Raw genomic sequence first — 24,178 nt, 5'->3', positions numbered from 1 at the left:
GCGACAGACTCTTATAATAAATGTCGGAGAATCGGTCGGGCTGATTGCATTGCATCTCGCCCCCTCGAGGTCTTGGCTAGGGCGTGGACGGCTTCCGCGGGCAGCTTGACAGAGCCATCCATCCAATCCGGGCCAGAACAGCCCGATTTACCGATAGACGGTTTCTGGAAGTAAACTGTGCCTAGTTCCCGGCTCCAAAAGCTAGGTTGACAACTTGAGCAACGGAACGGTATGTCTGGGGATCCGGCATGGCAGTTTCATCGCGCAATCTATTCGAAGGAACGAGTAGAGGGGGTAGCATATCCTGCTTAGTATGGCATTCACTGCTGTGCCTGAATCAAACCACCGTTCTTTTTACCTGGTCCTGTCAGATCTCGACCCAAAAACATATCATCCGATATCACCTCCCAGTCCCGTAGTAGAGCTACCACCAACTGAGGCTCAACATTGAACATCGCCAGGCTGTAGCCTGACATCCTCTAATCATAGGCAGGGTGTTTCTGGTGACGACAGACCCACCCTAACAGCTGGTGCATGATGAATGTGGTTGACGAGCAAAGTGCGAAAGCCCGAGTGCGAAAGTCCGAAAGTCCGAGCGCTGGCTGGATCCATGTGGGGGTGGTAAGGACTCAAATAAGACTCGAGGTTCGCTGTTTGTCCACACAGGTGAAGAGCTGAAGGCACCCGTCAGATTTACTCCACATTATCTGCAGGATCAAATGAATCATGAAGCTGTGTAGAAGTCGAGGGTCGAGGAACACAGGCCTTAGGCGGATGCTCTGCCAAGAGACTCTCATGTCCGATTGGTCGGGACTTGAATCTATCCCGAGCCTTGGCGGCGGTGGTCGTTCTCATTGACCCATCTGCACTCAAAGCATGAGATCTGCACCATATTATTGGTATAGACTGTTACACTTACTATAAGAGAATACCTCTTGCATATCCGTCAGTAACTATCTTCCAACTGCTCAGGAACACACCACTATATCCATCCTACAACTTCGCCGCCTGCCCATCTACACTCTCACCCTCATCATCATACAAAAACGTCTTCACCCTCGCAGGCCCCCTAGGAGAAACCAGCGACACAGCCGGCGCAAACGTCTCATCCCACCTCTCCACCAATCCACCCGGCAACATCGACGGAAACTTCCCCAGCATGAGCTCTTCCAACTCGGGCGTCTCCATGGCGTCCATCTGCTGCCGGATTCGACCGACAGAAGCAATCTCACTAACGCGGGATTCCCGAGCCGACTGGAATTGTTTGAAGAGACTGTCAATCTCTTCTTGCGAGAGTGACCCGAAGTCTCCGTCTCCGTCTTCGTCTGAATTGTGCAATGATGGCCGAGCCAGCGCAGCGAGAAGAGCGTTCGTGATTGCCGCAACAGACTCGATAGCCTGGTTCCCGCCCTGAGCAATAATAGGGAGCATCTATACACAGATAACTGAATTAGCACACGGCTCAGCGAGCGTTGCTTGGAGATACTGTCGTCCTACCGCATGCCCCGCATCGCCCAGCACAACCGCCCGTCCAAACCACCACTTCTTCCAGATCACCTCCCGGAGCGGTTTACACACGAGATGTTTCCTGCTCTCGTAGAGATCCGACAGCCGCAGTGTCTCTGTGATCTGATCATCCCAGTGCTCTTTCACAAACCTCTCTTGGTCCTCGTCTGTGAAGCGCGGGATCTCACGGCCGTGGTACGTCTGGTCGAGTTTCTGCGAGAGAAGCCAGTATGTTCGGTCCTTCGGGCCGGTGCCGATGATATAGGAGAAGTTCTTGCCGAGGTTCCAGCCTAACAATCCCTTGGTGAGACCCGGGGTGGAGGAGGAGAGACCGAAGAGGCAGGCGTAGGTTGCTGTGACTGCTGGGTGTTAGTATGAGTTGGAGTGAGAGGCCGGAAGAAAGAAAGTATACCATCATCATCAGCATACGCCTCCCCAGCACCAGCTTCACGCGCAAGCCGGACCATCTCTTCTCGTACGCGGGAGTGTGTCCCGTCCGTCCCGATGAGGATGTCGCCTTTGTAGACTGACCCGTCGGCTGTGGTGACTTGGACGTTCTTCTCTGTGTATACGACAGAGTCGAGTCGCTTGTTCGCAAGAATCCGCGATTTGTCCCGGATATGGTCGTAGAGAGTCTGCAGGATCGTGGACCGGTCACACCAGATTCCCGCGTATCCCCATCTGTTTCCGTTGATCAGCACAAGGTCAAACCCTTCTCCAAGCCCTGCCTAATCTGCAAACCCAAGCAACGAAGCGCACAGAAACAGGGTGCGGCAGTGAAAGGGGGTAGGCATAACAAACCGCTCAGACATGATCGTTTCCCACCCGCTCGAGAAATGCAACGTCTTTCCCTCCGGATCCCGGATTGAGACGGTCTCCAGCACATCTTTCACCCGATCTTTCAAATCATCATAGACACCTAGCTGGTCGAGGATACGTAACCCGTTTGGCAGAAGACAGATACCAGCACCGACTTGGGGTATGATTTCCGGGTATGACTCGAGAAGGGTGAAGGTGATGTTATTCTTCTCCAGGGCTAGGGCGAGAGTTAGCCCTGCTATGCCGGCGCCGGAAATGAGGACGTGGCAGGGGCGGAGGGGTGGGTTGGAAGTGGGTTTGGCCATCTTAGGTTGTTTGGGCGTTGTAATGGATTCGGGAGGTCAGGAGAAGTTGTGAAAGATAGAACATAGTAAACCCGAAGCCAGGTTCAGCTTTATAGACATTGATTACATTGTCGTTCCTGAGACGCTAAAGTTCAGCTCTCATTTCTTGCGGGTCTGTGATAGGTGCACTTTATACTATGACTCCATAAACTCAGCTGAGATTAGTCTCGTCGGTCTAGGTAACGTCGAACTAGTGTTTAGCTGTTGGGGGCTGAGGTTCAGGCTGAGGCTGAGTCTGCGCTCAAGACAATAAATGGTGGTCGGCAAGCAAGATCCCAAGGAACTAAGCTGCTTCCATGAATCTAACAATACTTAAGAAGATCACCCCGAAGCCCCCTCGGTACACTGCACCCCCAAGCTGCCCGGCGTATTTGCACAAAGCACCACCCCCTCCCCCGAAGGCGCCTTAACTTCATAACCCACAACAGAAACACCACACTCTCCATCCGCCCCACAGTTCAAGTTCCCCGTAACAGGCGCATACCTGTCACTCGTCGTCCCGCTGAACCCCTGAAAGGTAATCCCCTGCAGAACCGCACTGCCCGGATTCTCCGCACAGTACTCGTCGTCCTCTCCATAGCAGCTCTCCACCTGAATCGCATAGTCGCAGTCCTGCACCACGACATCCTTCCAGGTGACGTTGCTAACCGTACTGAAACCATGCCCGTTCCCGCCGGGATAGGTTTTTATGCCTGCGGCCTTGGTCGACCGGATCATTGTCGCGCCTTCAACCCAGACGTTGCGCACGCTGTCGTCGTTCGATTTACCCAGCGAGCCGACGGAGAGGCCGTGCGAGCCCGTGCAGGTGATATCTCTCACCGTCAGATAGTTGCAGCCGGGCTTGAAGGCCACGCAGTCGTCGTCGTTGGAGACCGTTGTGTCGGTGATGGTCACATAGGTGCTCTCGCCGATATCAAACCCGTCGGTGTTTTTGGGCCGGCTGTCTGATTTGGATGTTGCGTCGAGGCGGAGATTCGAGAAGACGGCGTGCGTGGTGCCGCCTTTGACGGAGTTGAAGACGTTGGGTGGGTTCTTCTGGCGGAGGTTCGAGATTTCAATGTTGCTTCCGCCGACGATGTATAGGAGTGTTGGGCGGTCGTAGCTGGAGTCTGCGGCGAATCGGTCGTACCTATCCACACTGTTAATACTTGTGAAAGTGAAGTAGTGGGCTGATCGGGGGGTACGTACGCATTCTGTCCATTCCCATCTATAACTCCGTTCCCCGTGAGCGACCGGATCTTCAGCCCGTCCACATTCTTGACGTTAATCATTGCCGTTTTGCCATTCCAGTAGTCGGTATTACTGGAAAACTTTAGTAGACCCTCGATCTGGATGTCACAACCCGAACAGTCGCCTAGGTCGAGCACGCTGTTGAGGTAGTAGGTTTTCCCCTCTGGGAAGACGATGGTCCCGCCGGTTCCGCATGAGGAGAGTGCGTCGAGAATGGCGGGGACGTCATCGGTGGCCGAGGAGCCGCCGGCGGTTGGGGTGCAGATTGCGCGGGCGTGTTGGGTGTGGGAGGGTGTTGCCAGGGTGGCTCCCAAGAGGGAGAGGGAAAGAAACGCTGCAATTCTTGAAGCCATGTTTACCAAGAATGCTAGAATGGAATGACTGCTCCGATAATCTCAAACGAGGGTTCTTATACAAACACAAACACAAGCTTTTGCACATGCATCTGAAGAATTGGCATTTAGCCCTAACACGAGCTCGCCCACCCGATTTAGCCTGAATGTCAGAGACTGGGTGGAGATGGAGATACTCCGTAGAGTCTCCACGCAAAAGCCTCCAATCCGGGGAATCCCTTGCAGAATCCTGGACTCTGGTTTGCGGAAGTATTCCTGTTTCTGCAGCGCAAGTACCTAGGGCTCCGCATCTTCCGTAGGAGATAGCTTAAAAGGGCCGGACCGACAGTGAATGGATTCTGCTTGTCTCTCCGCACTCTACCAGATTAGCATAAATATGATTGTCCTGTATACAAAATCCCAACTGGCTGAATCATCGGTGGCGACGGAGAAATTCCAGCCGTCGCTTGTGGCCGGCATCATGGGAACGGGTTGGGTATAGAGTATAGACCCCATAGCCTATGTATATATAACTCGACTCCGCGTTCAATGCCAATCAAATCAGTGCTGCTGCCTGCACTCGGAACATAAAAAACCAAAATGCTCTCCTTCGCAGTTCTCGCCAGCCTCCTAGCCGTCTCAGCCATCGCGGCGCCGCACACCAACGCAAAACGCGCCTCTCGAACCTCCGCGCCAGAAGGCTGCCTCACCGTCTCAAAAGATGGAAGCAGCACATACAACACCATCGCCGCCGCCCTCTCCGCCCTAGGCTCCTCATCCAGCGACGCCTGCATCTTCATCGCCGCAGGAACATACGAAGAACAGCTAACAATCGACTACGCCGGCTCGCTAACAATCTACGGCGAGACGACCGACACGGGCAGCTACAAGCAAAACACAGTGACGATCACACACACGATCTCGTCCCCGGAATCTGGCTCGCTGGTTTCGAGCGCGACGGTGAATGCCCAAATGGATGATTTCGCCTTGTATAATGTTGATGTTGTGAATGGATACGGCAAGGGAGCGCAGGCTGTTGCGTATGCTTCTTCTTATACGAACTCGCCAGAGTACAGCGCGAAAACTGATCTATTATACTACTCCGTATAGACTCGCTGCGAGCGGCGACCGACAAGGCTACTATGGCTGCCGCTTCCTCGGGTACCAAGACACGCTGTATGCGCGCGCTGGGATCCAGTACTATTCCAACTGCTACATAGAAGGTATACCTCTCTCTCGATCTGACCACCCCTCCCCCCTGTCCACCTATTAACCAACGTACAGGCGCAGTCGACTACATCTTCGGCGCCGCAAGCGCCTGGTTCGGCGAATGCACCATCGTCTCCAACGGCGCCGGGTACATCACCGCCATGTCGCGCGAAGCCGCCTCCGACCCAGCCTGGTACTGCTTCGACCACTGCGCCATCGTGGGCAAGTCAGGACTGGAGCTGGAGCTCGAGGGCAAGGTATACCTGGGCCGGCCCTGGCGCGTTCTCGCGCGGGTGATCTACCAGAATTCGGAACTGGGTGGGATTGTGCATCCGGCTGGGTGGACGACGATGGCGGAGGGGGCGACGCCGCTGTATTATGAGGTTGGGAATACTGGGGATGGGGCGGATACGGGGGAGAGGTTGTATGAGAGTGAGATTGGGAGTGCGGTTGATAAGACGACGGTGCTGGGGAGTGGGTGGGCTGGGTGGATTGATCGGTCTTATTAGGTGGCTTCCTTTATGGCTGGTGATGTTTGTTGAGGTTTCTATATGACGATAGGTCTGTGAGTGGTTTTGTTTATATTGAGCAGGTGGTTTGCTAGGTGCGAGTCACTATACGATCGAGTCTTTGTTTTATCATCAACTCTGACTGCCTCCCTCCCAGATACTTTGATACTGGCCCATATGTTCAGAATCTCAGCAACCCTGTCAATTGACAAACTCGAATGCATAAGCCGTGTACTCGTTCTCAGGAGTGACCCAGAAGGTGATCTATTCGTAATTCAATTAGACTGGCTTTCGTGCAGTGAGCTGGGCAACACTCACCTGATCATTAGACACCGAGTGCTCGGCAATACCCAAGTCAGTCGGAGCAGGACCCTCCTCATACCACTCGCGATGATTAAACCGCAGAGTACGGATCCTGACCGTCCCACCCGTAATCCCAACAGCACTCAAGCCAGTCACCCGGACATCATAAGTCCGGAACCCAAACTGCGGCCTCAGCCCGGTTAGAATCTTGACGGTGTTCCTGGCACTCCCACGAGTCGCATAGACTTCGAAGATCCCATCCCCCGAGGCGGTCGTGGCGACTCGGCTTCCCGTCATGGACTGCGTATAGTAGTTATACACCCACCACTGCGCGGCAGGGAAATAACTAGACCCGTCAAAGTTGACCAGGCCCGCCATGCCGTTGTGCAGATTTGCCTCGCCCATCCCCCAGTGCGCCCGCAGGCCTTTGATGTTCTGTCGCTCGAAGTTGCCGATGTACCACACGCTTCCGGCGTTTGTTTGGTCGCCGCCGGCTGGGGCACCGTACTCGTTGACGTTGACCTCCTTGTATGGGAGGGCCCGAACGCTAAGCATAGACTTTAGAGTGTCCTGGGCAGCACGGACAGTGAAGTCAAGACCGAGGATGTGGTAGGTGTAGATATCCGGGACGGTGTTTGTGGACTTGACGTGGTCCATCCAGCGGGTCCAGAAGGGGTTCCCCGTGTTCGGGGGGACGGAGATCGACGGGCCTGTGAGCGGAAGAGAGGAGAGCTCAGACCTGATAATGCACATTAACATGAATACGGGAGGTTATGATGTGTGAGCACCAAAACTCACTTGAAACGCCTGTACATGCGCGTCCAAGTCTCGAGGTACTGCGAGTAGTCTGCGTTCCAAAACAAGGTTGAGTCGGGCTCGTTCCAGAGATCCAGCTCGAGGCCATCCTGCATGTTGTTGTTCTTGATGAAGGCAATAACCTGCCCCATGAAATCGTCAAAGGGGGCCCAGTTGCCTCCGTCGCCAGGGTACTGGAAGCTGCTGCCCTGTACACTGTCTGCCCCCCACAGGTCATGGACGAGGAGCTGGAACCGAGCCCCTGTTGCGCGGGAGGTGCGGTAGTTGGATAGGAACGACATCAACCGACCCTGAACCCGTTCAGAACCCCTTTAGTATAGGGATACCGGGACAATCGTACCTGTAGTTGCCCGCTGGCGTATCCGAGACTAGGAGAAGGCAATTGAGCCCCCCCAGCACGGCAGTATTTGAACCCCGAGCCCGACCGAAGGTTGACTGGAATAGCCGTGTTGGCTGATCCGTCCTTATTATCAGGCAATCCGTATATAAAGCCAGCACCCAAGTGCTGCGGAGCGCCCTGGGTAGAAGCCAGGTTGACAGTGGCAGTGCCTTCAGCACGCTTCTCGATTGTTTCGCTGCCTCGCTTTCCGAGTGTGGTGCTCGGAAGAACACTCGAGGCAGCTAATTGCGCCAATGCGAGATAGCTCAGGATAGGATGAAGTCTCATCTTTGTCGTAGATGGTGTGTCAACGGCTTGATAGTCTGTAAGACGGAGTGGGCTTTGGCATCTTCCCTCCAGCCCACTTTATAGAGACACATGTGCCATCTGGCATCTGTAGGCAAGGAGAATTTCCCTACTGGGCGCGGACACAATACGTGAAGACCCTGTGGGGTTAGTCTGGGGAGGTCGGGGGAGGCTGTTTTCCGCCACGGGCACCAATCATCGTGGAATACCCCCGCCATATACAAATGCAGGGATTGTATTCTTCAGGAGCACGTGGCCTTCTGTAGGAATATGCAGATATAAACAGGGCGTCGACAGATGTTGTGGAATGCCACGGCGGACTAATACTTCCGAACAACTATATTTCTCCGGTGGACAATGGGAGTTGAAGCCACCAAGGCTTTGTATGCATAGCACAGCAGTATGAATGAGAAATACAAGGGATTCTTGCCCTAGAACTTGCATCTACACACTGCCGGTGCAGTTACCAATAGATAGGCTGCATTAGCTCTTTGATATCTGTCTATTGCCGGGCTGGAACACTCGGCCCTTACTTGTAGCCAGCTGTATCTGCATCAATGGATGCCTGTTCATATCCTACTTTTATTCCTCCATAAGCTCCCTTCTTAATTACGCCCTTTTGCTGTTTACATCGCATCCATCCCTACCCATCTAACGTCTGCCTCACCACATTCTCGCGATAAACTTCACTCTGTGCCAACAACTCCCCATGCCTCCCACTCGCCACACACGTCCCCCGATCAATAACAAAGATCCGATCCGCCCGGTACACCGTCTTCAACCGATGCGCAATCGCCACAACCGTCACCCTCCCCTTCAACCCAGCCAGCGAATCCTGGATCTTCCCCTCCGACTCGCCGTCCAGCGCGCTCGTGCTCTCGTCAAGGAGTAACAGCGAGGGTTTCCTTAGTAGCGCACGCGCAATAGAGAGGCGCTGCCGCTGCCCGCCGGAGAACTGTTTCCCGGCATGCGTGCAGACTGTATCGTAGCCGTTGGGAAGGGAGGTGATGACGTCGTGGATGTGGGCGAGTTTGCAGGCTTCTTCGATTTCGGTCTGGCTTGGGGGGTGGTTCTTTCGGGCGCCGAGGGAGATGTTGAAGGAGACTGTTCCTTCGAAGAGGGTGTTTTCCTGGGGGACGAGGGCGATGGCGTCTCGGAAGGATGAAGAGAGGATTCGCGTTATGTCTTGGTTGTTAATGACGATTGAGCCGGAGGAGGGGTAGTAGAAGCGCTCGAGGAGGGCGAAGATGGTGGATTTTCCGGAGCCGCTGGGGCCGACGAGGGCGTGGAATTTCCCGGGGGTGAAGGTGAGGGCGAGGTTTTGGAGGACTGGAGTTGGTGATGTGGGATAGGTGAAGGAGATGTTTTTCAACTCTGCTGCGATGGGAGACTGGGTGATTTCAGGCGTGCGTGAGTGAGAGGTTGAAGGGCCGGCTGCGTCTTCGAGGTCCAAGATAGGGTTCTTTTCCCCCAGTGATACTGGGATAGCGAGCTGCTTCCTATCGCTATTGCTGTCATTCTCACTCTCCCCACCAAACTCCTTCTCATGCGAATGCGTGCTAACAAGGCTGACAACCCTCCCCGCCGCCTTCCCAGCCTTGGAAAGATCCGGCGCAAGAGCCAACATCTGCCCGCACGACTGCGTACTGAACAGCAGCGCTGGAAGAACAATAAAGAACTGCGTTTGCGAGTACACCCCCTCTGCAATCTGTTTGGACCCCCACCAGTACGCCAGCGCAGAGATCAGGTTACTCACGCTAAACGCCGTAGCGAGCCAGAAGTTCCCCCAGGCAATCGCTTTCATGGTCCGTTTGTATGAAGTCCGCATTGAGGACAGGAATTCTCGGTATAGCTGTTTCTCGAGACAGAATGCGGACACGATACGGAGGTTGCCCAGTGCTTCGATTGTGATTTCCGTAGCGCGGGCAAAGGCCTTCTTGTGCCGTTCGGCGAACTGGCTCTGCACGCGAAGCTTCATCACGCCTGCGAAGAGGAGGACGGGGATGGTAGGGAGCAGCACGATGGCGATTTTCCATGTCACGATGAATGAGATGATCAGGCCCGCGAAGAGGTTCACTGTTGTCGCGAGGAGGAGCCCGATTGTTGTTCCTGTTAGACCGCTGATCGCTGCTGCGTCGCCGGTGATATACGCAATTAATGTCCCTGGACTCCTTCCGCCAGTGGTATGCCATGTGATACTCTGGTTTAGGAGAGAGCGTAGGGATGCCACGCGGATCCGGTAAAGGGTTTTGTCTGCAGCCCAACCGTAGACGGAGCCGCCGATTAGGTTTGCGAATAGCTCGATAATCCCGACGATGAAGAACATCAGGCCGAACAAGTCTCCGCTGTGTCGGATGTGTGAGGTGCCCTTGCAGGGACTGAGTCCACCGACGGTGTTGCCGAAGAGGATGGCGTTTGCGCTGTAGCTGCCGCCGATGACAACGGACATAACAAGCCCGAGCAGGATAAGGAGGATGCTTGGACGGATGAATGAGAAGCCGATTCTCATGGCCAGGCGCTTGGTAAGGGATGGAGCGTATTTGTCTTCTTCAGAGACCTTCTTGGTCTCGTCTTTGGTGTCGAGGCAGGGCTGTTCTGATGGGACCAACTGTTCTTTCTCCTTGATTGCAACAGTCTCGATACTATAAGTGGTAGACATGGCACTCGCACTACTGGGCATCTGCTCATCTTTGTCCATCCTCTGCAGGTCAACCATTCTTGCATATGACCCGCCCTGTTCCAGTAGCATCTGCGGCGCACCAGACTCAACCACGCGGCCCTTTTCAATAACAACAATCTGATCGGCATCCCTCACCGCAGCCAGCCGGTGCGCGATTGACACGATTGTAGTCGACCGTGCTAGATTTACCAATGCAGCATGGATAAGCTGCTCACTAATCGAATCCAGCGCCGCAGTTGCCTCATCCAATATCAGCAGCTTCGGCTCACGAACAAGGGCAGTGGCAAGGGCAATCCTCTGTCTCTGCCCTCCACTAAGCTGGCCACCAGCCGTTCCAACCTCTGTAGCGAGCCCGTGTGGTAGAGCTTCGATAAAGGCCCATGCATTGGCTTTTTCTGCTGCAATCTTTGCCCGGCTGAAAATGTCAGCAATTCGAGGATCGGCACAGTTTGCAAGGACGTCGCTTTCAGCACGGCCAGATTGGATCTCAGCGGCCACGTTGGCAAGAGCCATATCCAGAATCGGCTCAGCAATATTCTCATGCTCACAGGATCCAACAAGCCCATAGGCAATATTCTCGACAATCGACCGGTCCAGAAGCTGCGATTCTTGCTGCACGAAGCCCATCTGGCCCCGCAGGTTGTATACATTCACATCCTTCAGATCCTGCGTGCCGATGGAAATAATCCCAGCAGAAGGGTCGTAGAAGCGCTCTAGCATTGCCACGACAGTGGACTTTCCCCCTCCCGAGGGTCCGACGATAGCTGTGTGCTGCTTAGGAGGGATTGAGAAATCGACACCTTGTAGAACGGGATGTTCTGGCCGTGCTGGGTAGGTGAAGTGGACGTTGTTGAAGACAATAGCCTCCGATTGCAAATTACCACACTCTTCTCCTTGGCTAGACATCGCATCGATGGCTGACTGCCGCTCAATCACATCTAACAGCCGCTTCGACGCCGTCGTCGCAGCATTAAAGACATGCATGTACGGCGCGACCTGGCTGAGAATAAAGGATGCTGTCTCTCATCAACCAAGAGACCAAAGGAAGATAATGCTAGTACAAACTCACCATCAATAAGAATAAAAATGACCGTATAAACCGCACCAACACTAACCCCTCCACCCCTCCCATCCAGACTATCGGCAATGAGATGCGCCCCCTTCCAATAAGCCAACGCATTCGACGAATACACCACAAAGAACAGCGTCCCCATCTGCGCCGCATGCGCCGCAGCCTTCCTCACCGCATCCGCACTCGACCCCCTAATGTGGGCAGCAAACAACCCCTCCAGCCTCCCCTGCGCACCAAACGCATGCACAATCTTCAAATGCGAGAGCGCCGACGCCGCAATCCCCGTCGCCGCATCAACACGCTCGCTTATCCGCTTACCATATTTCGAGGTATAGTGCCCGCCCACAAACACCATGGCGAAGAAACAGGGGACGACGGCGACGAGAATCCCCGCGATGACGGGGACCTTGATGAAGGCGACGACATAGGCCGTGACAAAATAGGAGACTGTGGCGATGTAGATCCCTACTTTCTCGCTGGTCCCGCTCTGCAGCGTCTCGATGTCGCTGACGAGTTGCGAGATTACGGTTCCGGAGGATAAGGTGTCGTGGAAGGAGGCTTCTTGCTTGATCACGGACTGGAAGTAGGCTTTTCGGTACCGCCGCGCGAGACGCTCGCTTATGAGGGCCCAGCAGGCGGCGTAGATGTAGATGCTGAGGAAGTTGGCGATAGTGATGTAGATTAGGTAGAGGACCTTTGTGCGGACGGAGGAGGGGGAGTAGGAGTCTGTTGAGCAGGAGGCGGCGTTGAGGTCGTTGATTAGTTGGCCTAAGACGATTCCAAGGAGCGGCTCGGGGATGCCGGCGAGGATGGCGAAGAACGTGCCGGTGGCTAGGAGGAGGATGTCGGTTTTTGTTGGGTGCAGGGTGAGGAGGAGGTGTGGGAAGGTGAAGAGGGAGGTTAGGGTTGTTCGGTTGGGGAGGAGCTTGGAGGTGTATTTTGCCTGTATAGTTGATGTCAATATGGTCTCGTTCTCCTTTGGAAGATAGACATACCACTGCAGATGTATTCTCCTTGCTGCTGGTACCATTTGTCTCGTTCTTCCCGCTGGTGGCGGTCTCTGAGGCTGCCATGCTAGCACGTTGTCAGACAGTGAAGAAGGAAACCAAGGGATCAGTTCATGGGGTGTGAAGAGATACCCTTCGGCCTGATACTCTTGTCCATCACACCATCAGATACTGACCGAGTGTCTCGGATAGGATCCGCTACTTCCACCCTGTCGATCCATCCACACATTAGGTAAATCAATCCTATCAGATGATCAGATAAGATGCGAGGTTACATGGCTGATATTAATGTCTCACTTGCTCTCGGTTCCTTTAGTTTCCGAGGAATAAGGTGCTACTGTAAGCATTATCAAATGGCTGTGGAGACTGGCGGGTCAGCCCGACGGCCAGGGGTGCCTCTAGCAGCCATACACACTGATCAAGGGTGTTTCCTAATCAAGAGAGTCAAGCAATACCAGTGAGTAGTATAATGCTTGGTGTGGGAGTCTATGCCGACCTCGGAGCTGTCGTGGCGGTGGTGGGAGGAGATAACCGCGCTTAGAGAAGACGGCATGTAATCCACCTGGCTACGACAGAATTACAATCCTTCTACTGTATACGGCGGAAAAGCCGAGGCATATTGTTGGAAGTCATCTTTGTAACAGGCTATTTCTTTCCACAGATATCTGCATCGCTGTATCATTATGTCCCTGTAGCATCCAACCATCATCTGCTAAAGCGTGAGTGCCTGTGTCGCCCCATATACATGCAATAGACGTGGTGTCAAGAGATAGTAAAGAAACTCAAGGTTAATTATTAGCCATATGATCAGTTTCCTGCTCCAAGTAATTCTGTAATATCAACTCATCCGCCCCAGATCCAACCCAACTCAGCAAACCAACCCTCAACCCGTACCCTGCCTAAAGCACAAGCCCAACATTCTGCTTCTCCTTCTTCACACTCAAATTCCTCCAAACCGCAATACACGGAAACCCAAGCACAATCACCGCCGTCGTCGCAATACAAGTATACTTCTGACTCTCCCCCCACGCCCCATTAATCGCATTCCGAATATCCGATCCCACAGGATACTCCATCTGCGTCACATACCCACCCAGATAGATCTCCAACCAGTCCTCCCTCGCCGACTCGGGCAACCTCTCAACAAGCCTGTTGGGAAACACATTCGTGTAAATCGCCGACCCAATTGCATTCCCCGCCGCACCACCCAGACTCGCAAATAATCCTAGAATCGACAGCATCATGGGAACCCCGTCGTGATCTGCCGCCGCCATGACGGCCATGTCCTGCCCGATCACAAGAACTCCACCTGCAAACGCGATGAAGATCTGGCACATAACCACGTATCCAACACCGCTTCCGTCATTCTCGCCCCGGAAATGGATCATGAGTCCCGAGCCGAGAACCATTAGCGGTAGACCGAAATACAAACAAGCATTTTTGAAGTACCCGCGCTGCCGGATATAGATCCCGAATAGGGGCGCGAAGAAACAGCTGCCGACGTTGTAGATTTGGTTCATGTAACCACCTTCAGAGACACTCAGGTTGAAGACGACGAGGCAGAAGTTTAAGAAGTAGAGGTCCCAGGCTGCGTAGCCGAGGTTTAGGACGAGGGAGAGGAGGCATGCGCCTAGCACAGTGCGCTGCTTGAGGAGGGCGTAGCGGATGAATTGCTTGCGGGCGAAGAACTTCTCCCAGGCGATGAACGCAAAGAAAAGCACGAAGCCGACGACGAGCATGGCGATGAATGTAGCGGAGCTGTATTGCGCGCGGCCGTAGGTTGTTAGGCTGAAGGGGAGGAGGAGGAGGATGAACGTTGCCATCAGGAGGAGGGCGCCGATTACTATAGGAAGAGAGTTAGAGTCTAGCTCAGTGGCATCGGGTATCTTGCGTACCGTCGAATTCGTGGATGTAGTGTGTGACTGATTGGGTCCAGGTGCGGCTGCTCTTGACTTCCTGGTACAGCCCCATCTTCTTTGCTTTGCGCTCGTAGAATTTAAACACTACGATTAGCGGCACGAGCACGACGGGGAAGACGATTGCGAATGCGCCCCACGCCCACCGCCATGTTGTGGTGGCTAGTAGCGACTGTGCAGCCCTTGGGCCTGTGAACGCTGTACAGATAAACGGCGTGCTTGAAAACGCAAACGTAAATGCACGATTTCTCAGCCCTGATGTGTCCGCAATGAAAACGTCCAGGATAAGGTATATGGCACTATACCCGACGTAGTACATCACATACCCGGCCGCATACCCATCTGGCCCGGTGCATGATGCCAGCACGACGATACCGAGGAGGAAGAGAGCGCTGAAGACCAGAAGACCTTCTGCTCGACCCCAGATATTCAGGATCTTGGCGACGGGGAGCTTCATCACGCCTCCGACGACAGTGGCGAGGATTGCGGCGGTGGAAATTTCAGGGGCCGAGGAGAAGGTTGCGTAGGCGTTTACGAGCACGTTGGCACCCATGCTGGAGTGCAGGGCCAGGACGAAGAAGGCGACCCAGATCCTGACAGAAAGGCGGGTTAGAAGGGAGAGATTGTGGTATGGTAAGGGGCTTACCATGCGTAGATAGCGTAGAGAGTCTTTTTGGACCAGACAAGTGCTGCCGCTTCAACCTTTCGCACACCGAGGGCTTCATTGTCTGCAATCTCGGTCGCATCCCCCTTGCTGCCTTTCTCATCTGCTTGGGGAGCAGATGTCGAGATTTCAGGGTCTGCTGGGGTTGCGACTGTGGCCACCTTGTCCGAGGACAGAATGGTAGTAGCAGGTGCTGGATTCATCGCGATGACTGATATTACAGTAACAGCAAGGTGAATGTAGATCACGCAAGAGCGACAGGTGTCTTACACAAACTCCAACTCCCACTTCCGAAACCGCGATTTATAAGACCGCTCTTATGCCTCAGTCTAGTGCATATAGGAAGTAACCAGGCCACTAGTCCAGCCTAGCGAGACAGAGATTTCATTGCCGCAGTCAGGCCTGACTCCGGATGGGCCGATGACAGCTGGAAAGAAGGCATTATCAGTTTCGATGGGGTAATGGATCCCTCTTGGGTGAACTACCCTGCATTAGCGGAAGGGTGTCAGGGTGGCCTGTCATGGAGAGTTCAAAGGATCCTACGCCACGGTGGGCTCCAAGTCCAAGACTGCCCAGAGTCGCCGTCTGGTCTAAGCTCTCTAGGCAACTTGGGGAGAGAGATTAATCTAATCAGATTGCCTAGTGGCTCCACTTGGTGGATGAAGGTGTCCACCTGTTTTCTGGGCAGATTTTGTGGGAATTTACGAGCAGATGTCATCTTCTATTAGGTGGCTGCCCTGAGCTGGATTGTTGGTTCATAGCGGTACTGTTGGGGTGTGGTGTAGTGTTGGATAATATCGCATGTTTACTGTTGGGAGAAATGACAGAAAAGACATTACTCTCCACACGCAGAGATGCAAGCATTGACAGTCTGCCAACCTAGCAGTTCGGAAGAATTGACTTTAGGAACTGTGGAGCTATGACTTCAACCTACTACTCCACCTGCGATGCGACCCTGTGAGACAGACGGAGGAATCCGGGCAGACCAAGGTGGTGTGCTGCCATGTCTCACTTTGAGTCAGGGGTTGTCGTTCTAGTGCCATCAGATTACAGTCTTTGCAAGTAAGCTTCGGGCCAGTAGCCTATCTGTAACAAGTAACGTATGGTGGTTTAGGGTTAGCAGGAAGTGCCTGATATGTAGTACTTCTTGCTTGCCCTAACTATGTTCATATTGCACATATCGCTGCTATACTGATATTCTTCCCTGATAGTCACCAGAAAGCATGCAGAACACGGAGACAAGCGAAGAGTTTTGGACTCGCGAGTTGCGAGACTTTTCCTCGGTGCCAGACAGGCAGTTTCCAGCCCTCACCTGCGAGCGTGTCCAAGTTACGCCAGAGACCGCTACTACTGTATCCCAGAGGGTTGTACTCAGTATAACCAGGAAAGAGCTTGAATCCACTGCAGGACTATTGCAGATACAGTCCAGTGCCTCAATCGTCCGTGCTGCATTTGCATACACCATCGCCGAGTACCTCGAGAACGATAAAGTGATATTGGGCGAGGTGTGCCCAAGCACGGCGGAAACAGCACAAAATAATCAGCTTATGCTCATTCCACTCGCTTTCTCCGCCGGCATCACGACTGTAGACTTGGTCTTGAAAGTCGATGGATCTGTCTCCAACGCCAGCAGACTGAAAACGTCTTCGCAAGACCTCCTGCAACAGGCCCTGCAATGCCTTCCCTCGCAGGCTCCATACAATGCACTTTTCTCATACAGCAACGCCCCCTTCTCCCCAGGAGGCACTAGCTCAAGAGCTGGCATTGCACTCTACCTTTCTCATGAACAAGACGACAGCCTCTCATGCACCCTCTCGGCCAGAGAAGACCTTCTCGACTGCGCGCACCTCTCGATCCTCCTGCACCAAGTCACTACCCTAATCACAGCGATGACTACCCACCCATCCGAATCCGTCCGTTCTCTCGCCCAATACTTCCCTCCCTCCCTCCTCTCCTCCCACACGCCCACCGTGAGTCCCTCACTCAAACAAGCCCCGAGCCTCACTCCGTACCACTGGGTCGACCACCATGCAGCACAAAACCCCACCTGGCCCGCTGTCGAAATCATCACTTCAATCATCGAAACGCAAACAGTCACAAAGACATATACCTACGCCGAGCTAGCCGAGACCTCAAATCGAATCTGCACCTACCTCGTACAAAAAGGATGGCGAAATCAGGTTATAGCCGTGTGTCTCAGCCGCTCCTTCACAGCATACGCAATTGTCCTCGGAATCTGGAAAAGCGGGAACTGCTACGTGCCCATCGCAGAGGACCTACCAGAGGCAAGAAGGGTATTCCTACTCGGTGACAGCAACGCGGTTGTACTGTTCACGGAGGAAATCCCAGACACAGAGAGTCTCACTCCACCAGATGGATGTGAGGTTATAGATGTCAATGACACCTCCTTTCAAGATGAACTTCGCTCAATCGATACATCCTCCCAAATTACCGCCAACCCAGCAGACAACTGCTACCTCCTCTACACCTCCGGCTCAACCGGAACCCCCAAAGGCGTCCTCGTCAGCCGAGGCAACCTCTCATCCTTCACAGAAGCCCAATCCGAATTCATCACGCAGCACGTCCCCGATACCGCAACCCTCGGCGGAAAAGGCAGCTACCTCGCGCACGCAAGCCGCGCCTTCGACGTGCACATCTGCGAGATGGTTCTCGCGTGGCGGCACGGCCTGCGTCTCGTTACAGGGCCCCGAACAGTAATACTGGATAATCTGCGACTCGTACTCACACGATGCCGGATCTCGCATGCGGGGTTCGTCCCCTCGCTGCTAGAGCACACGGGTCTTAGTGCGTCTGACCTCCCGGATCTGAGATACCTCGGTGTAGGCGGGGAGAAGATCTCCGAGACGATTATCGAGCGGTTTGTGGATAAGCCGCCTATTGCGCTGGTCAATGCATACGGGCCGACGGAGGTGACGATTGGCATGACGAGCCATGCTGTGACGGGCAAATCGACGGTGAGGAATATTGGGACTGCGGTGGGGAATATCACGGTTTATGTTCTGGATCCCGAGGGGGATATGCTTGTGAAGCGGGGATTGGCTGGTGAGCTGTGTGTGACTGGGGATCTGGTTGCGAGTGGGTATCATAACCGGCCGGAGGCGAAGGGGTTTGTGGAGTTTTGCGGGCAGCGCATGTATCGGACGGGTGATATTGTGCGGCTGATGGCGGGGGATTGTGTCGAGTACCTTGGGAGACGGGATAGTCAGGCGAAGGTGCGTGGACAGAGGCTGGAGCTTGAGGAGGTATCGGTGGCTGTGAAGAGGTTTGTAAGGGCTGATGTGGAGGTTAATGTTACGTCTATGGTGACGCCGTCGCCGGTTACGAAGAGGCCTCAGTTGGTGACGTTTATTGCAGTATCAGGGGAGCGGAGGGAGGATGCAACTGGAAAGCCGGTGTTTCGCAAGGAGCTGTATCGTGAATGGGTGCCTGGGATACTGGAGCGCTGTCGCGAAGAGCTGCCGGTTTATATGGTTCCTAGTGCGCTGCTGCCGGTTAGTTTTATCCCCGTGCAGATTTCGGGAAAGGCGGATAATCGTCGACTGGTGGCTTTGTATGAGAGTATCCCTCCGGGGGAGTTGTTGCTGGATGCGCTGGTAGTATCAATGAGCGCCGCTGCTGAAAGATCTGAGCTACTGACAGGCGATGAGCAGCGATTGCTTGAGATCATGTCTTCGGTGGTCTCCGTGGATCGCAGCACAGTCAAGAGCTCAACCAGCATCTTCCAACTGGGCATTGACAGTCTTGGTGCGCTGAGTTTAGCAAGCAAGATAAGAGACGCAGGGTATGCCTGTACGGCTGCAGACGTTCTGGGAAACACCACATTAGGGCAGCTAGCAGCTCTCCTGCAGTCACAGCAAGAGAATCATTTAGCTGAAGGCGAAGATACAGCAGAAGCCTCAAGACTACTGGATTGTCTAGACAGGGCCTTTCGAGGAAGGGACAAAGCCATCTCCAACTCCGTTATTGCTACTGTTCTACCATGTCTTCCTTTGCAAGAGAGTCTGGTTTCTAGCTCCTTGGGAAGCCCAGTCCCTCTCTACGTCAACCATATTGTTTTACGATTAGGATCTCACGTCTTGCTAGATCGTTTGAAGACGGCGTTCCAGGACTTGATCGACGAGACTGACATCCTACGGACATGTTTCGCACTCATGGACGATCAAGTGGTGCAGGTTGTGCTAAAGCCCCGTGCAGCGAAGGTGAACTGGGAGCAACTATCTGCCCAGGGCGACAAGGAAGCATGCGAGCATTTCGCCAATATCCAGGACCGCATTGCAGGGGATATTGTCCAGAATATCGAACGCCAGCCACCACTCCGAATCTCAGCAGTCTTCTCGAATGCCGACAACGCCGCCGACTGGCTCATGCTCTCCGTCAACCACTCCATCTTCGACGGCGCGAGCATGGCCCTCTTCATCGAGCGCCTCTGGCGGCACTACACAGGCAAGGCCTCTCTCCATGTAATCGATCACCGCCCACTCTATCGAAGATTCATCACCGCTCCTACTCAAGACGCAGAGCGATTTTGGTCCTCGTACCTGGCAAACTGCACTCCCACTATCGTCTCAACCCGCAGCACAGCCAGCACCTCCTACGAGATATTTACCAAAGAACTCCCCTGGAAACTCTCCGCCATCACAGCCCATGCATCCACCCTCTCAACCACCGCTCCAATGCTCCTAGAAAAACTCTTCGCCATCGCCCTAGCCAAACACCTCAACCAAGCAGACATCGTCTTCGGCCGCGTCATGAACGGCCGAAGTATCCCCGTCCCGGACATCGAGAACATGCTCGTCCCACTCGTCACGACCATCCCAGGACGACTACAACTTCCACCTACCCCGTCGAGTCTAGTCGCTCTTGTGAAGGGGTATACGGAGAGTGCCCTGAAAGCACTCCTCTACCAACACACCGCACTCCGCGATATTCGACGGTTTGCAGATATCTCAGAACAGCTATTCGACTGCCTCTTCTCGTATCTGGCTGTTGGCGCGCCGTCACCGGCGGACGGGTTCCTCGTTGAGATTGAGAGTGTCATGGCGGCGGACTATCCGCTTGCGTTGGAGGTTAGTGCTAACCAGCGTAATGATACTATGACTCTACGGATGAGGGTTGAGGGTGGTGGTGATGTGGTTGAGGCGGGGCGGGGAATAATTGAGACTATGGTTTCGCTTTTGGAAGGGCTGTTTGAGAGTGGGGATATTGTGCTTGATGGTGTCTCTGCAGAGACACCCCAAGTCCAGGCTGTTGCTAATTCACCATGGGACGAGGAGCAGTGGTCGGAAGGTGAAAGGAGTATCCGGAAGCTTCTGGCTGAAATTACAGCCCTCCCCCAGAGCAGTATCACGAAGAATGTCTCGTTCTTTGCGCTGGGGATTGACTCGGTTGTTGCTATTCGTTTGGCAAGGAGGTTGCAGAAACAGGGCATGAAAGTAACTTCTGCGGATATCATGCGGTATCCCTCTATCGGTGCCTTGTATGCCTGTGTAAAGGCACGAGGGGTTATATCCAAAAGCGCGCTGCCTCGCCAAGTTGATGTGCACCAGACCAACGGGACCAGTTCGACGAATACTGAAGATACAATATCTGACACGTATCCCTGCACCCCGTTGCAGACAGCAATGATTGGAGAGTGTCTTGCGTCTGGCGGGAAGGGATACGTCCATCATCATGTCGTTGTCCTCGACGATTCGGTCAATCTCGAGCGGCTTACGAACGCCTGGCAAGGCATCACCGAAAGAGCTGATATCCTGCGAACATCATTCCAAAGAAACAGCCCAGGTCGCTCAATCGAGGCTAGAGTCCACAAATTCGCTGTGGTTCAATGGTCGCATCAGGCTGGGATCATCTTACTCCCAGAAGCCATTGAGGAGATTTCTCAGCGGGTGATATACTCAGACCTCAACAGCTTTCAAAAGCCGCCGTGGCAGGTTACCCTGCTTAGTGGATTGACGCAGCGGCTGCTTGTTCTGACCATGCATCATTGTCTATACGATGGTTTCTCCCTGCCGCTTCTGTTCGATTCCGTAGAGAGAATTTACAGAAGCGAAGAATGCCGCGTCGGGTATTTTGCTTCGATTGCACGGAGTATCGCACACACTGAGGAAGAATCCGTTCGTTTCTGGGCAGATTCTGTCAAAGGGTATCGACATCGTGGTCTCCCAACTCCAACGCCATTGGAGAACGGGCAGAGCGTACACTGGGCCGAAGTCAAGCTCCAAACGCCCGTTGCTACATTACAAAGGCATTGCGGATCACTCGAGGTTACGCTCCAAACAGTTGCCCTACTTGCATTTGGTCGGTCTCTAGCGCATCTCCTTGGCCAGCGTGATGTGGTCTTTGGCCATGTTGTTTCGGAACGAGGACAGTATGATGATGGCATAGCTCCAGCCATTGGCCCCTTACTCAATACTGTCGCGTGTCGAGTGAGGCTTGATTCAGTTGTTGAGAAGACCAGCTCGGTCGTGAAGCGTATGCAGAAGTTCTACGCAGAGTCTCTCTCGTTTCAACATGCGCCGTTGGGTCTGGTACAGAAGAGCTGGCGGGCAGAGAGTGAGAGTTCGCAAAGTGATCTGATTGATGCCCTCTTGACATTTAACCGGTCCGAGGAAATCAGATCTGGCTCCATGTTCCAACCGTACGTCGCAGACAGGAAGCCCGATGTGCCGCATTATCGGCTTAATGTGGAGTTTGAGCAGACGCCGGAGACTCTGGTTGCTCGAGCTTCGTGTCGCGATCTACTGACTCAAGATGAGCTGGATGAGTGGTTACAAAGCTTGACTCTGGGGATTGAGGATATTCTGTTCTCTCCTGATGAGCCTGTGCTCAGCTTTCCTGCTGGAATCTGTGATCTACCACTCCTGGCTGAGAATGCACAGGGTGTAGTAGAGGAAGCTATGGTTACGGACTCCATCGCTGAAATTACTGAAATCAACATCATCAAGGGTGCAATATCCCAGGTCACCCAGCTGCCGGCAGAAAAGCTCTATGGTAGGAGCAACATCTTTGCGCTAGGTATTGACTCGATCTTAGCAATTGACATTAGCACCAGGTGTCGAGAGGCAGGGCTGGATTGTAGTGTGAGTGATATCCTCCGCGGGACGACAATCCCAGGCATTGCAGCCCTCGTCACTAAAAAGTCATCGATAAACGGTGTTTCTGTCCATACGAACGGGCATATGAAACAGAATGGAGTGACGGAAACTCGACCCTCTGTGTCAGAGATCGGAATGGAGGCCATCTTGCCTTGTCTCAGTGGACAGCTGTTCTACATATCTTCATGGCTACGCTCTGACAGACGACTTGGCGAGTATACGTTTGCATTCAAAGGGAACAGTGATAAACGTCTTGATCCTGAGAGACTTGGCCAGGTGTGGGCGGCTTTACAAGAGCGACATTCGATTCTTCGCACTTCGTTTGCAGCTAAATCTCCGACTGAGATTGTACAGGTGGTCCACAAGCCATCTGCTCCAAAGAAAGCACTGCGAGTCGAGAATCGCCAGTCAGCCCAGGATCCTCAGGTCTCACTGCAAGAAGTAGTCAGCTCCATCACGGCTACTCCCTCCGACCTGTTTACGCCCCCTGTCCGTCTCTGCCTCGTCCAGCAGAGTAATCATGACGCCCTTCTGCTCACATTGCACCATGCCCTATACGACGCGTGGACTATTCCCCTTCTATTGGAAGATCTCCAGGCTTTATACCTGAGCACACCCCTTCCACCAGCATCCAGCTTCACCCCGTTCGTCCACTACCATCAAGAGCACTCAAACAACGGGGAAACACGGAAATACTGGAGCTCAGCACTCCAAAACCACCAGCCTACACTCCTCGGCACAGACGTAATGGAGCCCGAGAGTCATCCAGTATTCCACTCATCAATAGTAACATCTCCCCACTCACTCCGATCGCTCGAAATCGCCTGTCGCCGCGCAGGCGTTTCACTATCCTCCTTTATTCTTCTGGCAATTGCTCGCAGCCTGGCACAATCCACCAATGTCTCAAACCCGGTATTCGGCCTCTTCACATCTGGCCGATCGAGCGACTATCCAGATATTCGCAGCGTTGTAGGCCCAACTGTAAACATGCTGCCGCTTGTAATCCGGGATGCACTTGCCTCGCCGTCGGTAAAAGCACTAAGTGCAATCCAGTGCGACATGACTGAGCGAGCTCTCCATGACCAGAGTTATCTCGAAGACCTGCTACCGGGTATAAAAGAGCGAGGAAATGAGCTGATGTTCAACGTGCTCGTCAACATTGTGCTCGGAGCACCGAAATCCAGCGCTACAGTCAAGGCCAAAGACATCGAAACCTTCCTCACTCCAGTACTGCTACCTGACACCTTAGACGCAAGCTTCAATATTCTGTCAGAGTTTACGCACGGCGTCGGCACAACATCCGTTAATAAATGGGATCCAGCCTGGCTTCCATGCGAACGCAATATCTATCTCGAGGTCAGCGTTGTTGAGACGGAGGCTGGGATTGAAAATGAGACTGCGACTGATAACGCCCTGCGTTGGAGGCTTGATTATACGACCGATACACTCTCTCCAGACCTTGCTCAGGGCATATTGCGGGGATTTGAGGAGGAGGCTCGCCATCTTTTGGGAGCGCTTCAGTAGGAGATTGGGACTATTGAGTCATGTCGTGTCCTTGTTATCCAAAGGATAAATATAAGGCTTTACGTGTTCGAAGAATATATACTCCTGCATATCGGCTCTAACACGCCATGGCTGCTCTGGAAGGACTGAATTGGTGACAATTGACTCGTGGTCCACAGTGAGCCAGCTATGGCACTCAGACGCCTGTCATGTAATTGCTGGTGGGAATATAAATTGGAGACAAGCTTTCTCCGGTCTTCTTTAACAGTTGCATTGAGGACACGCCCTTTTCTTTTCCTATAGCCTGGGAATACGGATACCACCATGGTCACCTAAGTACAAACTCGAATGTTTGAAAAGGCTAGCTATCCAATTTTAAATAGATCGCTGGGCTGAAGGTAAATATTCAAGAACATCAGACCCGCGGAGGACGTATGGTCGTGAGAGTATGGCGAAGTCTCTCGACCC

At 53.6% G+C, this 24,178-nt stretch overlaps 7 protein-coding genes across 7 annotated transcripts; 2 read left to right on the top strand and 5 right to left on the bottom strand.

Moving 5' to 3' along the window:
• Positions 1 to 993: 993 nt before the first annotated feature.
• On the bottom strand, positions 994 to 2,663 carry BJY04DRAFT_227519 (FAD-dependent oxidoreductase; the record flags this gene model as incomplete). The annotated part of the gene is made up of 4 exons (XM_073718642.1): positions 2,308 to 2,663; positions 1,919 to 2,187; positions 1,498 to 1,865; positions 994 to 1,431 (listed from the first exon to the last, which is right to left on the bottom strand). Exons 1-4 carry the CDS (start codon positions 2,628 to 2,630, stop codon positions 994 to 996), a joined length of 1,398 nt encoding a protein of 465 aa, XP_073571888.1. The 5' UTR covers positions 2,631 to 2,663.
• A 310-nt stretch (positions 2,664 to 2,973) lies between these two features.
• Positions 2,974 to 4,252, bottom strand: BJY04DRAFT_227517 (putative extracellular exo-polygalacturonase; the record flags this gene model as incomplete). Its single annotated transcript, XM_073718641.1, has 2 exons — positions 2,974 to 3,798; positions 3,858 to 4,252. The coding sequence occupies 2 exons, from the start codon at positions 4,250 to 4,252 to the stop codon at positions 2,991 to 2,993; spliced, it is 1,203 nt and encodes a 400-aa protein (XP_073571887.1). The 3' UTR covers positions 2,974 to 2,990.
• A 579-nt stretch (positions 4,253 to 4,831) lies between these two features.
• Positions 4,832 to 5,949, top strand: pmeA (putative pectin methylesterase; the record flags this gene model as incomplete). Its single annotated transcript, XM_073713831.1, has 3 exons — positions 4,832 to 5,271; positions 5,342 to 5,454; positions 5,516 to 5,949. The coding sequence occupies 3 exons, from the start codon at positions 4,832 to 4,834 to the stop codon at positions 5,947 to 5,949; spliced, it is 987 nt and encodes a 328-aa protein (XP_073571886.1).
• Positions 5,950 to 6,150: 201 nt separating this feature from the next.
• Positions 6,151 to 7,735, bottom strand: BJY04DRAFT_217763 (glycoside hydrolase family 39 protein; the record flags this gene model as incomplete). Its single annotated transcript, XM_073716131.1, has 4 exons — positions 6,151 to 6,213; positions 6,268 to 6,991; positions 7,051 to 7,358; positions 7,409 to 7,735. 4 exons carry the CDS (start codon positions 7,733 to 7,735, stop codon positions 6,151 to 6,153), a joined length of 1,422 nt encoding a protein of 473 aa, XP_073571885.1.
• A 661-nt stretch (positions 7,736 to 8,396) lies between these two features.
• BJY04DRAFT_227514 (ABC transporter ATP-binding protein) lies at positions 8,397 to 12,578 on the bottom strand (the record flags this gene model as incomplete). Its single annotated transcript, XM_073718640.1, has 3 exons — positions 8,397 to 11,449; positions 11,503 to 12,448; positions 12,501 to 12,578. 3 exons carry the CDS (start codon positions 12,576 to 12,578, stop codon positions 8,397 to 8,399), a joined length of 4,077 nt encoding a protein of 1,358 aa, XP_073571884.1.
• Positions 12,579 to 13,362: 784 nt separating this feature from the next.
• BJY04DRAFT_227512 (putative siderochrome-iron transporter) lies at positions 13,363 to 15,295 on the bottom strand (the record flags this gene model as incomplete). Its single annotated transcript, XM_073718639.1, has 3 exons — positions 13,363 to 14,355; positions 14,408 to 15,021; positions 15,075 to 15,295. 3 exons carry the CDS (start codon positions 15,293 to 15,295, stop codon positions 13,412 to 13,414), a joined length of 1,779 nt encoding a protein of 592 aa, XP_073571883.1. The 3' UTR covers positions 13,363 to 13,411.
• A 1,020-nt stretch (positions 15,296 to 16,315) lies between these two features.
• BJY04DRAFT_217760 (putative nonribosomal peptide synthase) lies at positions 16,316 to 23,731 on the top strand (the record flags this gene model as incomplete). Its single annotated transcript, XM_073716130.1, has 1 exon — positions 16,316 to 23,731. The coding sequence occupies one exon, from the start codon at positions 16,316 to 16,318 to the stop codon at positions 23,729 to 23,731; it is 7,416 nt and encodes a 2,471-aa protein (XP_073571882.1).
• Between the last annotated feature and the right edge of the window lie 447 nt (positions 23,732 to 24,178).

Source organism: Aspergillus karnatakaensis (genome assembly GCF_047715665.1).
Source record: "Aspergillus karnatakaensis strain CBS 102800 unplaced genomic scaffold BJY04scaffold_21, whole genome shotgun sequence".
In the NCBI taxonomy this organism is placed as follows: Eukaryota; Fungi; Ascomycota; class Eurotiomycetes; order Eurotiales; family Aspergillaceae; genus Aspergillus; species Aspergillus karnatakaensis.
The sequence above is the reverse complement of the archived record's forward strand: the minus strand, read 5'-3'. Positions and strand labels throughout refer to the sequence as shown.